At 46.4% G+C, this 17831-nt stretch overlaps 1 protein-coding gene and 1 long non-coding RNA gene across 3 annotated transcripts in view; both read left to right on the top strand.

Annotated features, from left to right (window-relative positions):
* Positions 1-2777: 2777 nt before the first annotated feature.
* On the top strand, positions 2778-6469 carry LOC138243311 (uncharacterized). The gene is made up of 3 exons (XR_011192097.1): positions 2778-2918; positions 3892-3991; positions 6035-6469. It is a non-coding gene; the product is annotated as an uncharacterized lncRNA (long non-coding RNA).
* A 775-nt stretch (positions 6470-7244) lies between these two features.
* LOC138243259 (RING finger protein 112-like) overlaps positions 7245-17831 on the top strand; it is a 69087-nt gene continuing 58500 nt past the window's right edge. Inside the window, exons 1-15 of one of the 2 annotated variants that reach the window (XM_069198799.1) lie at positions 7245-7596; positions 8983-9048; positions 9178-9283; positions 9693-9887; positions 10023-10145; positions 10525-10629; positions 10735-10785; positions 11567-11623; positions 13343-13429; positions 13752-13875; positions 14065-14177; positions 14456-14509; positions 14913-14984; positions 15570-15779; positions 16296-17435. In XM_069198799.1, the coding sequence (XP_069054900.1) occupies positions 9011-9048; positions 9178-9283; positions 9693-9887; positions 10023-10145; positions 10525-10629; positions 10735-10785; positions 11567-11623; positions 13343-13429; positions 13752-13875; positions 14065-14177; positions 14456-14509; positions 14913-14984; positions 15570-15779; positions 16296-16730 (1770 nt within the window). In that variant the 5' untranslated portion in view covers positions 7245-7596; positions 8983-9010 and the 3' untranslated portion in view covers positions 16731-17435. Of the gene's footprint in view, positions 7597-8982; positions 9049-9177; positions 9284-9692; positions 9888-10022; positions 10146-10524; positions 10630-10734; positions 10786-11566; positions 11624-13342; positions 13430-13751; positions 13876-14064; positions 14178-14455; positions 14510-14912; positions 14985-15569; positions 15780-16295; positions 17436-17831 lie in introns of those variants that run through there. The other variant, XM_069198800.1, reaches the window with a different exon arrangement.

The raw sequence follows: 17831 nt of genomic DNA on the forward strand, positions 1-17831 counted from the left end.
GCACATGCAAACTAGACAAGTCCCCCGAAACGCTCACGCCCTGAGCTCTTCAATACGTGCTGCTTCCAGAAACCACACGCTTCCTCCTAGCCAACCACCGGCGCCGCTTTAGGAAACGCGTTTATAGGGCTCTACCCAGGTGCAGCCAGTTCGCTGATCTCTACGAGGAATGCATTGCTACACTGCCCTCTGGCGGTTTAAATCTCGTTTTAAACACAGTTTTAATAATAGTAATTGCTTACACCTACAGTATATAGCGCTTTTCTGGACACTCCACTCAAAGCGCTTGACAGGTCATGGGGAATCCCACTACTGCCACCAATGTGCAGCCCCCACCTGGATGATGTGAAGGCAGCCATAGTGCACCAGAACGCTCCCCACACAGTAGCTCTCAGTGGGTAGGAGAGCAGAGGGATGAAGCCAGTTCATTTATATCTTGTGATGATCCCCCTGAGAAGGAACTTGATACTGACGTCCTCTTCTTGTGACATCACTTTATGGAACCAGTATGACCTCCGTACTAACCAGTGCAACTGCAGACAAGTAAGAATCTCCCCCATGAACACAGGAAGCAGGAAGACCTGACACCAGATCACTGGAGTTAATCCCATTTTTTCCAGTCCTGTGTGTGATGGCTTGAATTGGTCACACATGTCTTTCTATGCCCTGTGTGCGGGCCAGCTTTGAGCAGAAACCACGACGCTGTCATTGTGTCAACACTCAGACACCGAACTTTGCAAATCTTTATGGCTTCACAGCTGAATATTAAAAGCAAATGGGAAGTTATTTACATCCTGCAAACTCACAAGAGTAGATTGCATAGATTCTAAAAATAAAGTCCTGCTTGAAACTCCTAATGTTAATGTTTCTTTATTAACCCTATACAATTTCTTGCATGAGGAATTCATCTTTTCACATACCCCAGCTTGCTCTCCATTAGACACACAGACAGGGAGAGAGAAGCTTGGGGTCAGAGCACAGGGTCAGCCATTGTACAGCGCCACCTGGAGCAGCTGGGGTGAAGGGACTCACTCAGGGGCCCAACAGAGTAGGATTCCTCTGGCAGCTGCGGGATTTGAACCGGCAACCTTCCAGTCACAAGCACAGATCCTGAGCCACAGAACCACCACTCTGCCCACAACATCTTTATGTTAAGCTCAGACGTTGGGGATGAATACTTTGATGAGGTTTATGTCGCTGATCTAGATGCTGGTTCAATGAGTCCACGAGCCACCTGATTAGTCCAGATGGCACCCAATTCAGAGGATTAGCAGACTGTCCAAGCAGCAGAGGAAATACACAGAGATTCAGTTCCATATGATGATGACGACAGAAGAGGTTGAACATGGACGAGATGTGGGGTCTGCAGGGCAGGCAACACACCCAAACAAAGCCAAATGGGGAAGGCCGAACTAGGAGAGGCTGCTTATGGAGAAGACTGAGGGGTGGATGTTGACACGCAGTTAGAAACTGAACACAATGCTAGGATAAAAAGTTAAAAGCACAGATTTCAAATCATGTGCAATGGTATGTTTATATTGAACAACAGACTAGTCAGAAATTTCTAAGGTGCTCAGTCTAGAAGTCTATTAACCAGATCCATCCCGGGGAGTATGCTGAAGGAACTGAATCTTTTCGGTCTTGGAAGGTGATATGGCTGCTGGCTCGTAGATTGTGGAGAGCCAAAGTGATACTTCATGATTGACGCGACCAAGAACGTAACTCTCACACACAAGTCTCACAAACATTCAGACACAGCGGTTGGAATGAATCTGACGAGTCTGGAGTCTTTAGACTCTTAGGTTTTGGTTCCGACTTTTTTTCACAGAGGCAGAGACGCTGCAGGGAGCTACTTCCTGATAGAAACGAACAAGAACTTCACCGCAGCCCAGAGGTACTGCCGGGAGCAGCACACGGACGTGGCCAGCGTGAGGAACCGGAGCGAGAACGAGGAGATCCGACTGACGGCGCAGAGTAACGACGTCTGGATCGGCCCGTTCATGGAGCCCTGGAAGTGGTTGAGCCCGAGCAACCCTGCTTTCTACAACTGGGCAGACAGCGTCCCTGACAATGCTGCCGGAAACGAGGATTGTGCTTCACTGTTGATGGCGGGCAGCTCGGCAGGGTACTGGAGTGACACTGGCTGCGATCAGAAGCTGCCCTTCTTCTGCTTCAGCGGTGAGTCGATCGAGGGGTTGACGTGAGGGAGGGAGGACACAGCTGGTGTGGTCTTGGGGGGGGTCCATCTCGCGTTGTCGCGCATCTCGTGTCATCCAGAGAAATCTCACTCTTCCCCATCAGACCTCGCTTCAGCTTTCCAGTGATCTTTCTGGGTCTCTACCCCCAAGGATATCAGAGAGGCACCTTCCCGAAACTTTTTCAGATCTGGACTCAAAACCTTCATTCGAAGGGCCTTTAATTAAAGGGGTTCTGTTTTACACCCCTCTGCTCCTTCTGTATTCAATGCCCTCCATTTGCTGTCTCCTCTCATTGTGTATTTTCTGCTTGTTTGTTGTTTGTTGTTCATTGTTCGTTGTTCGTTGTTTCTGTTTCTGTTTCTGTTTCTGTTTCTGTTTCTGTTTCTGTTTCTGTTTCTTCTTTCTTCTTTCTTCTTTCTTCTTTTCGGTTGTTGTTTCTGGGTTCTCTAATTGTGTATTTTCTTGTTACTTGTTCTTGTTCTTGTTTTTGTTCCTGGGTTCTCTCATTGTGTATATTCTTGTTCTTGTTCTCGGTTCTTGTTTATGGGTTCTCTCATTGTGTATTTTCAAGGTTTCCTGTTTCTGGGTTCTGGGTCAAGTGCTTTTGTTCTCTGCTGGTCACTGTAGGGGGTGATCGTGACTCTCTCTGGTCCTCAGCCCTCCTTGTTGTCTGGATGCCAGAAAGCAGGCAAACTATCAAGCACGTTTCTTCCTTGATCTGTACGTCACCATATTTATCTTGTTCTCTCACGTTTTCTTCCTCAACAAGAAGTGCCCTTATCCACTTCTCAGGAGTTTTGATAATGCTGAGCTGGATGTTAAGTCCCTGAACAAATGTGTTGCGGAATTAAGCGCCCAAATTCCCATCATTCCCAGGAGTCTGGGGTTTTCATACGCATCTAAATCCTGCGTCATTTCAAATGGTCTTTATCCGAACAGTCTTGACACAGATCAGGCACAGATGCCAACTGCAGAATCATAAACTGCATCAGGGTGCTTCAGTAATTCTGAATTCAGAGTCTGCACAGGGCTCATGTCTAACCTGGGTTAAGAGAGACCCCACTGAGTGTATTGAGTTGGCTAATGTACAGTGTGTAGAATTATATATCTATATAATAAAGACAGTTTGAATATTACTGGATCAGTGTACACTGTGGAGAATTATAGATCTGTAATGATCAGGGCTGTGTGAATGTTACTGGATCAGTGTACAGTGTGTAGAATTATATATCTGTAATAATCAGGACTGTGTGAGTATCACTGGATCAGTGTACAGTGTGGAGAATTATATATCTATAATGATCGGGACTGTGTGAATATTACTGGATCAGTGTACAGTGTAGAGAATGATATATATATATAATGATCAGGACTGTGTGAGTATCACTGGATCAGTGTACAGTGTGTACAGTTATATATCTATAATGATCAGGGCTGTGTGAATATTACTGGATCAGTGTACAGTGTGGAGAATTATATATCTATAATGATCAGGGCTGTGTGAATATCACTGGATCAGTGTACAGTGTGTACAGTTATATATCTATAATGATCAGGACTGTGTGAGTATTACTGGATCAGTGTACAGACTGTACTAGTTACACTCAGGGTGATGGATCAGTATTGCTGGCTGGTGCTCCAGTCCAGATCCAGCCCTGCTCTCAGGCAGTCTGTGCTCTTCTTCTCTGTCCAGATGAGGGGGCTGCTGTCCAGGCACACTGGGATGGACAGAACCAGTTTGAAATGGAAGGAGCAGAAGGATGGGCTGGTTTTCCACCCTGAGGAAGACGAAGGTGAGATATGGGACCCCAGTTTCACACATTCACTGCAGTGTGTCTTTGTGCTGCTGAGTGTGGACTCACCACACTCGTTTGATTACTGGCTTGTCCGGCTCTTCCAGTATCAAGTGTGTGTTTGCTCTCTCTGTTCAAAGTGTGTGTAATCTATAGCTCTATCAGTAAAGTGTGTGTAGGGTCCTGTTCTCTCAGTACAGTATGTGTAGTGTGTAGCTCCCTCAGTACAATTGTCAAGGTGTGTGTAGAGTCCAGATCTCTCAGTACAAGGTGTGTGTAGAGTCCAGATCTCTCAGTACAAGGTGTGTGTAGAGTCCTGATCTCTCAGTACAAGGTGTGTGTAGAGTCCTGATCTCTCAGTACAAGATGTGTATAGAGTCCTGATCTCTCAGTACAAGGTGTGTGTAGAGTCCAGATCTCTCAGTACAAGGTGTGTATAGAGTCCTGATCTCTCAGTGCAAGGTGTTTGAAGAGTCCAGATCTCTCAGTACAAGGTTTGTATAGAGTCCTGATCTCTCAGTACAAGGTGTGTGTAGAGTCCAGATCTCCCAGTACAAGGTGTGTGTAGAGTCCTGTTCTCTCAGTACAAGGTGTGTGTAGAGTCCAGTTCTCTCAGTACAAGGTGTGTGTAGAGTCCAGATCTCTCAGTACAAGGTGTGTGTAGAGTCCTGTTCTCTCAGTACAAGGTGTGTGTAGAGTCCTGATCTCTCAGTACAAGCTGTGTGTAGAGTCCAGATCTCCCAGTACAAGGTGTGTTTAGAGTCCAGTTCTCTCAGTATAAGGTGTGTGTAGAGTCCAGATCTCTCGGTACAAGGTGTGTGTAGAGTCCTGTTCTCTCAGTACAAGGTGTGTGTAGAGTCCAGATCTCCCAGTACAAGGTGTGTTTAGAGTCCAGTTCTCTCAGTACAAGGTGTGTGTAGAGTCCAGATCTCTCAGTACAAGGTGTGTTTAGAGTCCAGTTCTCTCAGTACAAGGTGTGTGTAGAGTCCAGATCTCTCAGTACAAGGTGTGTGTGAAGTCCAGATCTCTCAGTACCAGGTGTGTGAAGAGTCCTGTTCTCTCAGTACAAGGTGTGTGTAGAGTCCTGTTCTCTCAGTACAAGGTGTGTGTAGAGTCCAGATCTCTCAGTACAAGGTGTGTGTAGAGTCCTGATCTCTCAGTACAAGGTGTGTGTACAGTCCAGCTCTCTCAGTATAAGGTGTGTGTACAGTCCAGCTGTCTCAGTATAATGTGTGTAGAATCTTTCAGTTTTTTTTTTACTGGTGAAGTTGCCAATCTGTGTTGTTGTGTGTCGTGTCCACAGGGCAGTGTGACTGCAGGGGAGACAGTGCTCCAGTCTGACAGCAGGGTCTCCTCACTCAGGCTGTCTGGGATTGCTCTGGGTTAACTTGGACACTGGTCTTTCATCTAACACTAAGAGAACGCTTATATTTGGTGATATTTTGATATTTTGTTAGCATGTTTACTATTGTGAGATGTCTTATTTACAAATACTCCTTTATTTGTTCCTGCAATGTCCATCAGCCATAGTCACTTTATTCACCAACTTTTAATTCAGGTGGGGAGCTGCGTCAGCATGCGTAGGCTGCAAGGGAAGAAGTAACAGGTTTATTCCCCGCTGATAAAAAAGAAGAGAGCACAACGTTTCGTCCGTGGAGCCTTCGCTGACTGAACTTATTTAGTCACATTTTACTTCTGCAGTTTAATGTTTGTATGAATAATGCATACAGTTATAATAAAGTCAAATAAAATGTATTTCTAGGAAATCATTTAACACAAGATTCTAGCACAAAAGGCACAAGTCTTTTGTTGCAATATAAAGTGTATTGATACCTGTGGTCAAATAAGAGAAATAATTGTGCAATAAAGGGTTAAATGCAAACAGATTTAGATTAAATCAAAACCCAGAGATCACCTGGAAGGTTACATTTAAAACTAGACAAGTGCTGGGCTTTCAATAAGATTGTAAACTACAAAAGGCTGAATGCGAGACAGCAGGCTTGTAATTGTCACACACCTCTCCTGTTTCACTTTCATTCTCAGACAAAAGGAAGCTCAGCGTGCAGCACGTCTCTCTGTGATTTCTGTGGGTTACTTCTTCTGTACTGTGGTCCACAGACCTTTGGTCCTGCACCTCTTCACTCTTCATAAGATCCTCTGTAGCTGCCATCTCATCAGGTGATACCCCCACTCCTCCAGACACTGGTGGCTCTTGCCTGGCCTGTGGCTCGGAGAACACTTCTCCACTGGGCTTGACCACTGAGCTTTCCCAGAATACACCTGTACTTTGACGCTCCAGCAACCTCTATCCTGTCCCCCCCCCAGGCCTCAGCCTAGTCCAGCTCCACACAGATCCCCTAGTTCCTGTCCTGAGAGAGGCCAGTGAGTCCCCACACAATCACCCACCTGTCCAGATGCCTCTGTACAGCATCTGTTGTTGTTGATGTTGTTTAGTCAGGAACACCTCTTCTTCCCAGACAGCTCTTCTATCCCACTCAGTCACTCAGCGGTGTGAGCCCCTGTCCTTACTGCTGGTGGCTTTCTCTCTAATAAAGAAGAGGACAGGAGACAAAGTGAGAGAGAGTAGATCACAGAGAATCCCTCAGTCATAAACGCACACAACAGGACAGGAGACACACTGAGAAAGAGGAGATCACAGAGAATCCCTCAGTAATAAACACACACAACAGGACAGGAGACACAGCGAGAGAGAGGAGATCACAGAGAATCCCTCATTCATAAACACACACAACAGGACAGGAGACACAGTGAGAGAGAGAGAGGAGAGCACAGAGAATCCCTCAGTCATAAAAACACACACACAACAGAGACAGGAGACACAGTGAGAGAGAGAGGAGAGCACAGAGAATCCCTCAGTCATAAGCACACACACACAACAGGACAGGAGACACAGTGTGAGAGAGAGGAGATCACAGAGAATCCCTCAGTCATAAACACACACGACAAGACAGGAGACACAGTGAGAGAGACAGGAGATCACAGAGAATCCCTCAGTCAGAAACACACACGACACAGACCAAGTTTTAAACTAATCTGAAACTGTCTGATCTCATTAAAAAAAAACAAGACTTTGACCTTTCGATTTGACGTCTGTTGTTGTTTTTGTTGTTCTGTGCATCATTCCGCACATGCCTTCCTGTAAAACCGAGCGGAGTAAAACAGTTTCCTGTAAAACCGTGTGAGTAAAACCGGTTTCTGTAAAACCGGTTTCTGTAAAACCATGGGAGTAGCTTGCTTGTAATCTGTGCTTAGTTCATGAGCTTGCAAGTTGTTGAACGGCAGCTCCACCAGCATCAAGAAGAATTAAATGGCAGCTTATCAACAGAAAACAGAGTAAAAAAAAAAGTCTCTTCTTCTACCCACCTGTGTTGAAGTTTGTTCTCCCAGAGATTTTACGGTCAAAAGTGTGGTTGATCCAGACAGACGTGTCCAGTCAGAAGCTGACTCGTGAGAATTGGGTGAATTAATGTCCGAATTAACAAACTGAGGGAGGAGGAGGCTGACTCGATGACCTGACACCAGACGTTACGGATTTGAGAGGTATTGTGAGTCTTCAGGAATCACCAGGAGTGTTGGAGCAGCTGGTAAGGTTGTATTCATCCACTGCGATATTTGTTGACATGTTCTAATTGAAATCAATCAATCAATCAGGGTTTATTTATTGATCAATGCACGAACAGTGCGACATACAGTGGTGTTGTCAGCAATGAAGTGCTTTGGAAGAAGTAATAGGTTTATTCCCTGCTGAAAAGAGAAGAAAGAAAACACAATGTTTCAGCTGTGGAGCCCTTTTCAGGTGTTTTAATGGTGTTATACAGTCGTAATAAAGTACATCTGACGAAAACATATTCAGAAGTGAATACACTCTCACAAAACCTTTTTCATAATGGTTACACACATGACTAAAGCCTGGACTGATTTGTCGCAGATGTAAGTAGAAATTAAATGTTTTTTTTTCTAATGCAGTGTTGCCGTGAGTAATGACCAAAAAAACCAACAACTTCAAGCTAAAATTCACTGATGTAACTGTGAAGGTAGAGATTTGAAATAAAAAAGTTATTACAAGGGGTTATTGAAAATACCGCCTACGAATGAAGAATGTACAAGTCTGAATTTATTTCTACATATACAGGACCTTTCAAAAGTATTCAGACCCGTGACCAATTCTCTCATTTGACTGAATTACAAATCCTACATTGAAATTGAGTTCTCTGTGATATTTATATTTCTAAGCACTGAAATACAACATTAATTATTTTAATGTGACACTGTTATTTTCAGAAATATTTTTAAGAAAAATAAAAAAATGAAATCAATTTGTATAAATATTCAATCCCCACATTTTAACATTTTGTAGAGGCACCTTTTACAACAATAACCAGGACAGAAACAGGTAATATAAGATACAATATCACTGATTGATACTGTGTTACCCTGCCCTGAGCTGTCAGTGTGTGATTGCTACTGTGTGTTACACTGCTCTGAGCTGTCAGTGTGTGATTGATACTGTTACACTGCTGAGCTGTCAGTGTGTGATTGATACTGTGTGTTACACTGCTGAGCTGTCAGTGTGTGATTGATACTGTGTGTTACACTGCTCTGAGCTGTCAGTGTGTGATTGACACTGTGTGTTACCGTGCTCTGAGCTATCAGTGTTTGATCAGTACTGTGTGCTACACTGCTCTGAGCTGTCAGTGTGTGAATGATACTGTGCGTTACACTGCTCTGAGCTGTCAGTGTGTGATTGATACTGTGTGTTACACTACTCTGATCTGTCAGTGTGTGATTGATACTGTGTGTTACCCTGCTCTGAGCTGTCAGTGTGTGATTAATACTGTTACACTGCTCTGATCTGTCAGTATGTGATCAGTACTGTGTGTTACACTGCTCTCATCTGTCAGTGTGTGTATTTATTTATGCAATCATGCTTGAATTGGTCCTTGTTCCTGTTTTTTCTTTGTCTATACAAGATTATTGTGACTTGGGACAGTAGCAGTCATGGGCAATTCTAATTCTCAGAGCCTGTGGGAGAGAAGGTACTATTACGATTTAAACTCAAATGCATCTCAGGTCCAGGACAGCTGGTCCGGCCATTCAAGTCCTGTGCTGTCTTTGGGTCTGGAGTGGCTCTGATCATGTCTCAGTCTCTCTCTCCTCTGCTCCAGCACGTCTTTAGACCCCCTGATTCCTGAGCCTGAGCAGGAGGAGGTAGAGAGTCCCCTGCTGTCAGAGCCTCAGTGCTCCAGCTCCTTGGGCAGTTCCTCCAGGCCTGTAAGTATCCAGTGTGACCATGAGTTCACGAGTAAAGTCAGGAGAGAGGAGGTGAGTTGTGATATTGTTTTCTGCTGGGTGACACAGAGGCTGGCTTATAGAAAGCTGCTTCTCTTCTTGATGACACCACTAGCCTGCCAACCAGGCTACAGGGGGCATTTTGAAACCCAGATGTTCTTGCGCTGCCCTGCTGGGGAATCCTGGTGTTGCAGGTGCACAGTGTACACCGTGGGATGGGTGGACATTAACTGACCTGTGATCCTCGTGCAGTGGCAAGCACGCTAACCAGGGTGATATCAGAGAGAGGCGCCCTTCCAGTGAGCATCAGCACTCTGCTCCACACTCCCACTACCCTCTGTGTAAATTTAAATGCCTCCTGGTCTCAGTTTTAACTGTGTTCCACCTCCAGGGCTCTGGCAGGCCCATTCAGCTGGTCCAGGCCAGGCCTGATGGCTCCCTCCTGTTCCAAGAGGACGTGCTTCAGCAGTGCTTCCTGTGCTCAGATGTGAGGGAGACTCCGGTCTGCGTGGTGTCTATTGTTGGGGAGAGGAGGAAGGGCAAGTCCTTCTTCCTCAACTACCTCCTTCGCAAGCTGTCTAACATGGTGAGAGCACCCCACCCCCTCCACTCTCTGTGTAAAGCAGGGTCTTATGGCCCTGACATCCCACCCCCACCACTCTCTGTGTAAAATGCCATCTTATGACCATGGTTGTGAATGCTCCCTTACCTGTGAATACAGGACATCTGGATAAGTGACGATGAGCCTCTGCGAGGGTTCGAGTGGCGGCCTGGAACTGAGACCATGACGAAGGGTGTGTTCATCTGGAGCCAGCCTCTGTTCCTGGAGACGCAGGAGGGCAAGGCAAGCACCGTCCGAGCTGGGAATTTGTCTGTTGTAGGGGGTACGACTCGATGGCTCAGACAGGCGCTGGTCCAGCTAAGTCTTTCACAGAATAGGCAGGAACAAGAGCTCTTCTGCCCCTCACCAGCCCCTGGGACCCCCTTGTCCACACTCGGGGCATCTGTGTGACAAACCGGAAACAGTTCTCTGCTCAGGAGTGGGAAGGTTTAGGTAGTTAGTACTGTAGCTCATTGAGCCATTGGCTGGGAAGCTTGCTCCACACTCTCCCCACCCTTTGTGTAAAGCTCTTCCAGCTGTTTCTTGGTACTGAAGGGGAGGGGGGGACAGATGACCACTGCAGCTCTGCTCTGAACAGTCTGTCTCTGTCCCCTCTGTCCAGTTGGCTGTCTTCCTGGTGGACACTGAGGGCTCTGTGGATCTGTCGCGGGAGATGGAGCTGAGCGTGAAGCTGTGTGCCCTGAGCGTCTTTCTCAGCTCGCACGTGGTGAGAATTGTGGGGCCTTGTCCCACCTTCCGGGGTGACTGTGAGCCCCTTGCTGCGTCCCAGAGAGCTCACGTTCCCCCCCCCCCCCCCCGTCCTCTCTCCCAGATCTTCAACGTCCACGCTGATGTGAAGACAACAGACCTGGACTACCTGGAGGTACAGCGCTCGGCCGCGGTCTTATCCCCCCAGTGTGCCGCGCAGCACTCGTCCTGAGGTGCAGCTGTTGGCTGAAAACAGGAGCCTCTCGGTATCACAGGTCCTTCAGCTGGGACTGTATACCGGGGTGTGAGTTCGCCCCCTGCTGGTGACATGTGGCATTGAGTGCAGCACTGCATGACTCGAGGTGCTGTTGTGTGTGATGCTCTGTGCTGCCTGGTTTCCCTCACACAGCTATATGAGTAGGCCAGTCCCATCTTTCCCAATAATGATAATGTTACTTTATTAGCCCCTATACAATTTCTTGCATTCAGAATTCCTCTTTTCGCAGACCCCAGCTTGCTCTCCATGAGACACAGACAGGGAGAGAAGCTGGGGGTCAGAGTACAGGGTCAGCCATTGTGCAGCGCCGCTGTAACAGCTGGGGTTAAGGGCCTTGCTCAAGGGCCCAACGGAGTTGGATTCCTCTGTCGGCTGGATTCCTTAGCCACAGAGCCACCACTCCGCCCAATGCGGGGTCTGCCTGTGTACAGTATGTGATTGTATTTGTAGATTTGTTTTATATGTGCATCAGTTTGTTTTTATGAGTGCCTGTGTCTCTATCAGACTGTCTGACAGGTTCAAATTGTGTCTCAGGATTATTGCCATGAGTGGTAAATTACACTGTTGCCAAAACAGAGATAATTAACTCTGCAATTACAGACAGTTTTAAGAGAGAGAACCGATGGCTGTCTCTCTGTGTCTCTGAATAACGGATGGCTTGTGTTTACTCTGTTTGCAGCTGCTGCATCTTGTGGTAGAAAAGGGGGGAGGCGCCTTTGACAAGCAGTATTTTCAGGTACGAACTTGACTCTTAAGTGAACAGAAAAAAGATCAGATCTGTTTTATCACCTGCAAACCAGGTGATGTCTCTCTTACCTGGACATGTAAAAAAAACATGTTATAATAAACTTTATTTTATGTAAAGAAACAAATAATAGGTTAATTCCAGGCTGAAAAGAGAAGAAACGTTTCTGTTTTCTCTCTTCTCTTTTCAGCAGGGAATAAACCTGTTACTTGTTCCTTTGCAGCCTACACATGCTGACGCAGCTCCTCCACCTGAACTACTTTGTTTTATGTAGCATGTTTTAAAAGTATCATCTCAAAGTTCTTAACTTTAGAAAACCATTATAAGCAAATGCCAAAGTATATAAAATAACAAATAAGTAAGACAGGTGGTTCGAGGTGCAGCAGTAGTCACTAATTAAGTAAAAGTAAGTAATTGGTTCAATAAAAGCCTTTCAGAACAGAAAGGTTTTGATTCTAGATTGGAAAGAGCTCAGGGAGTGTGATTCTCTGATGTATTGGGGATACATTTCCAGAGCTCTGGGACAGAGCAGGAGAGGCCTTGTCACCCATGGAGTGTAGACATGCTTGGGAGACAGTTAGGAGAGCAGAGTTAGAAGAGCGAAGGTTGCGAGGTGGGGAGTAGGGCGATGATAGCTCAGACAGGTACTGAGGTGCCAAGCCATGCAGAGCCTTATAGGTGAGCAGGAGGATTTTGAAGTTGATATGAAACCTGACAGGAAGCCAGTGCAGGGACTCCAGGATAGGAGTAATGTGATCACTTTTGCATCTGATCAGGAAGTCAAGCTAGGGTCACTCCTAAATTCCTCAATTTTGATTGAAATTCCAGCACAGTGCTGTCCACAGATAGGGCTACTACACTGGCTTTACCATAGTAGTACACAGGTGCTGAGCAGCATGATTTCAGTCTTGTTGTAGTTTAAGCTAAGGAAATTTGGAGTCACCCAGGCTTTTATATTAGAGATGCAGTCAGTGCAGAGACAGCCACTTCTGTGTCAGGCTTAGTACAGATATAGCTTTAAGCATCATAAGTGTAGAAATGATAGATCACACCATGTGATCTTAATCATTGATCACGTAGATAGAGGTCAGTGCTGAGTAGTAGAGACCCCGGCATCAGATAAGACCTGAACCATTTGGGAGCAGAAACTGCAAACACAGGCTCAACACGAGAGAGTAAGATATCATGGTTAACAGTGACGAAAGCAGCACTGAAGTCTAAAAGGATAGGATGAGAAACAGAGTATGAAGCCATAAACAGATTGTTAGGGACTTTGACCAGGGCGGTTTCTGTGCTGTCTCATTGTCTGATAAGGGTTTGAAGAGGTTATTGTGTTGAGGACAATAGGGCAGGGAGAGAAGAAACAGGATTGAAATAAAACACAAGTAATGGAGGGTATGTAGCAGACTCGTAGGCAGACTCATAGGCAGTTGGTGGATTTCATGAGCAATACCAGTTTACTAAGGCATGCAGTGTCCACTTGGAAGAAAGCAGATTTGCAGGCATCATAACAGCAGTCAGCATTCAATCAGAGTATTGATTAAGCTAATCAATCTCTTGGGACAAGAAGGATTTCAATCATTCTCAAGCATGTGTTATTACTTGAGGTGCGCCATAGGATGGTGACAGAGCCTCTTCTATAGAGCTAGATAAGATTTCATGACTTTGTAAGGTGAGCTGATATGAGATCTTTCTTGATCTCTAATAAAGGGATTTGATTTCATGGTGCGGGACTGGACACAAACTCAGGAATTTGGACAGACTGGAGGATCCCGACACCTGGAGAGAATCATCCAGGTAGGAGAAGTACTGTGGACCTTATATATATATAGCCCTGACCTGTACTGAGAAAGACAGTGAGGTACTGATTCTCTAGACTAGTAAGGAGCTAGAACAGTGCCACCCACAGACCACAGACTAAAGAGACTCTGTCCCTCCAGCCTGTCAGTGTGAGACACTCCCTTCAGACTAAAGAGAGTCTGTCCCTCCAGCCTGTCAGTGTGGGACACTCCCTTCAGACTAAAGAGACTCAGTTCCTTCAGGCTGAGAGCTGTATTCTTTCAAACACAGAGGGTTTGGATCCTACCCCTTTCCTGAGTTGACATGTCTGTGATTTCAGCGCATGGAGCAGTCCGGGACAAACCAACAGGCTCTGAGGATCCTGAGGGAGAGGAAACCATGCTGTCACCTCATGCCCTTTCCTGGGAAAAAACTGCTTTGGAGCCAACAGGGAACCATGCGAGGTAAAAACCAGACAGCTCCACTCCCAGAGCAGCTGACCTGATCCCATTGACAAGTGTCACTGAGGAGCCACAGGGAGGCGGTGTTGAGCTGTGAAAATTAGATCCCCTAGTAGTCCAGTCTAAGTTCAAGACTATAGAGCTTCAGGATCTTCAGTTGACTCATCTGTTTCCTTGTTGTGTGTTTCTAAGAAATGGATGAAGAGTTTCAGCACTGTCTGAAAGAGTTCATCAACCACATTGGCCAGGTCCTGCAGACGACACGGTCAACTGTGACAGGAAAGACACTGGCAGGGAAATTCAAGGTAAGACATTATTCACTGAACCAATCAACATCCATCACTACACCACTAGGGTACAACACCTCAAAGAGCAGCGTAGAAACCAGTACAGTGCAGTAAAGCCCAGTGAGATCATGGTAGAAACACAGTACAGTGCAGTAAATTACAAGTCATACAGTGTGTAGAGAGTGATGTGAACCATCAGCTGTTCTAATGTGATTTCTGTCAGTTGTTGAGAATGAATTGTCACAGAAAGAGTTAAGCCCAGTGAAGCCTCACTTACCTTATTATTTTCTCTGTAGGAGATGGCACATGTGATTCTGAAAAGCAACTACAAAATTTCCTCTCCTGCAGAGGTGAGTCTCGCTCTTTCCTGCTGACCCAGAAAATCTTTTAATCCTTTCTCTGTTGCCGTCTTCAGTCCATTCAGAATAAGGAGACACAGTTCCTCCAGCCTGTCAGCATAGGACACTCCCTTCAGACTAAAGAGACTCAGTTCCTCCAGCCTGTCAGTGTGCGACACTCCCTTAAGACTAAAGAGACTCAGTTCCTCCAGCCTGTCTGTGTGAGACACTCCCCTCAGACTAAAGAGACTCAGTTCCTCCAGCCTGTCGGTGTGAGACACTCCCTTCAGACTGAAGAGTTCTTTCTGCCTGTCAGGGTAGATTATTCCTTGAAACATGTTTCTGGGCGACTTTGATTCCAGAATACTTGTATCAATATCCGTTCTATCTGTAACCCCTTTGCTTCCTTCTCCAGCTCATCTATGCCCTCAACCAGAATACTCTCCAGAAGCTGAAGCAGGAGTTCACCATCTTTCTGAGTAAGCAGGTAGGAGAGTGTGTGTGAATCAGAGAGAGTATGTGAGAAACTTGTAGGGTGAGAGAGTGTGAGAGAGAGTGGGAGAGAAACTTGGAAGGTGTGAGAGAGTGTGTTAGTATGTGTTAGAGAAATGGGGAGGGTGTGAGAGTGTGTGAGAGAGAAAAAGGGAGGGTGAGAGAGTGTGTGTGAGAGAAACGGAGGGTGTGAGTGTTTGTGTGAGAGAGAGTGTGTGTGATCGTTTGTGTGTAGATAGATAAGACGTTATTGAGGGAAATGGAGGAATGTATGAGAGAGAGAGGGTGTGAGAGAGTGTGTGTGAGACAAGGGGAGGGTGTGAGAGAGTGTGTGTGTGAGAAACAGGGAGGGTGTGAGAATGTGAAAGAGTGTTTGTCAGTGAAATTGTGTGTGTGTAATCCACAGGGCTCTACTGGGGAGTCTTCTGCTGGTTTCTGGGGTACCTTGAGGTGGGCTCCTGCTGGTTTCTGGGGTACCTTGAGGTGGGCTCCTGATGGTTTCTGGGGAGCCCTGAGCAGTTTTGGGGGTGTAGTGTGATGCCCTCTGCTCTAAGGTGACCCTGTGCTCTGTTTCCTCAAGAACATGCACGACACCACACTGGGGATGAGGAGGACTGTGGTACAGAAGGAGGAAGATCTGCTGGCCCGTGTGCAGGGTGAAGGCAGTCCCGAGGATTTCCAGGAGCTCTCACAGTTCTTGAGCTCTGAGCGAGAGAAGTTCCTGAAGGATTACACTCTCCTCATCATCAAGAAGGCAAAGGAGGACTTCACTGACTTTCTGGATGAGCAGGTGTGTGTGTGTGAGAGAGAGAGAAACTTGGAGGGTGAGAGTGTGTGTGTGAGAAATTGGGAGGTTGAGAGTGTGTGTGATCATGTGTGTATGAAAGAGAGATTGTGTTTGTGTGAGAAACGGGGTGTGTGTGTGAGAAACTGGGAGGGTTTGTGAATGTGTTTGTCTGTGACATTGTGTGTGTGTAATCTACTGGGGTTTCTACAGCTTGTGTCTGGGGTATCTTGAGGTGGGCTCCTGCTTGTGTCTGGGGTATCTTGAGGTGAGCTCTGAGCAGTTCAGAAGACGTAGTGTGCTGCCCTCTGCTGTAAAACGACCTTGCACCCCGTTTCCTTAGAGAAAGATCAAGCAGAGAAATACCTGCTTGTTTTGGGGTGTCCTGGGCAGCGAGCTCCTGCTTGTTTTTGGGGTGTCCCGGGGCAGCCACTTGCTTATTTCTGAGGTGTCCGGGGGAAGGTCAGAAGATGTAGGGACGACCGTTTGCTCTGAAGTGACCTTGCTGCCTCTTTTCCATAGGGAAAGGTACTGCTGAGACTTCCTGACAAGATGGAGGAGACAGTGGAGAGAAAGGAAAAGGAGCTGCTGGACTGCGTGCAGGACCAAATCGAATCGTATTTCGAGGAGTATACAGAGTATAAAGAGTTTATGGCTGCTGAGCGTATGGAGTTTCTGCAGAAATACAACATCAAGTTTCGCCTGAAGGTGGGCTGTATAGTGGCCGGGTCTGTGCTGACCGCGACTGCGGGTGTGGCTGGAGGCCTGGTTGTCGGAGGCATTATTGCAGTAAACACTGGGGTTGGGATGGCAACTACTGCGGGGATGGGGGCGATGTCAGCCATCGTCAACTTCTTCAAGACGAAGACGAAGCCGTCACAACGACACCCATCCTCTCGAAACCCCGAGCCAGACCCACAGAGAGACTTCTTCTCAGACTTCACTGGTGCAGGGTAACTTCTCCTCAGGTCTACAAATGTGAATTGAGACTTCACTGGTGCAGGGTAACTTCTCCCCAGGTCTACAGTTGTGCATTGAGACTTCACTGGTGCAGGGTAACTTCTCAGGTCTACAGTTGTGCATTGAGACTTCACTGGTGCAGGGTAACTTCTCCTCAGGTCTACAGTTGTGAATTGAGACTTCACTGGTGCAGGGTAACTTCTCCCCAGATCTACAGTTGTGAAATGAGACTTCACTGGTGCAGGGTAACCTCTCCCCAGATCTACAGTTGTGAATTGAGACTTCACTGGTGCAGGGTAACTTCTCCCCAGGTCTACAGTTGTGAATTGAGACTTCACTAGTGCAGGGTAACTTCTCCCCAGATCTACAGTTGTGAATTAAGACTTCACTGGTGCAGGGTAACTTCTCCCCAGATCTATAGTTGTGAATTGAGACTTCACTGGTGCAGGGTAACTTCTCCCCAGATCTACAGTTGTGAACTGAGACTTCACTGGTGCAGGGTAACTTCTCCTCAGGTCTACAGTTGTTATGAATCCTCAATAGTGGAGAGTAAAGTCTCCTCAGGCCTACAGCTAGCAGGACCTATAAGCCTGCCTAACAGGTTTTTGAACTCGAGTGCAGACAGGACTCTTTGTGTACTTCATGTTTCAGGATGATTGTGTCTTTCAGAGATTAAAATGAATAAAAACTACATATCTCAGGTGTCTGTGGGTTTTCAGTCTGACTCCAGCAATTTCCACTGGACTTTGAAATATCTCTGTGCTTCCTCACTAAACTACAACTCCATTCTACCCACAATCCTCCCAGAAGAAGCCCACATGATCTCAGGAGAACATGCAAACTGCACCCAGATAACACCCCAGGACCAGAACTGAAATCAAGGCACCAGAGCCACAAGACAGCAATACTAACAACGGCTTGGTTTAAGATCTGATGTTTTCACACTGCTGCCTTCAAGCTGTTGTGCAGCAAAGCCCTCTCTGTCAGAATTGTATTTCAAGTCTAAGTTCTGAAACTAATTGTCTCTTCTAGAAAATCAAACTGCAATTAAAATGCTGCCGAGCCTGTTGAGTCAATTTAGTCAAACAGAAAACATAC

The sequence above is a fragment of the Lepisosteus oculatus genome, chromosome 14 (genome assembly GCF_040954835.1).
Source record: "Lepisosteus oculatus isolate fLepOcu1 chromosome 14, fLepOcu1.hap2, whole genome shotgun sequence".
NCBI classification, from domain to species: domain Eukaryota; kingdom Metazoa; phylum Chordata; class Actinopteri; order Semionotiformes; family Lepisosteidae; genus Lepisosteus; species Lepisosteus oculatus.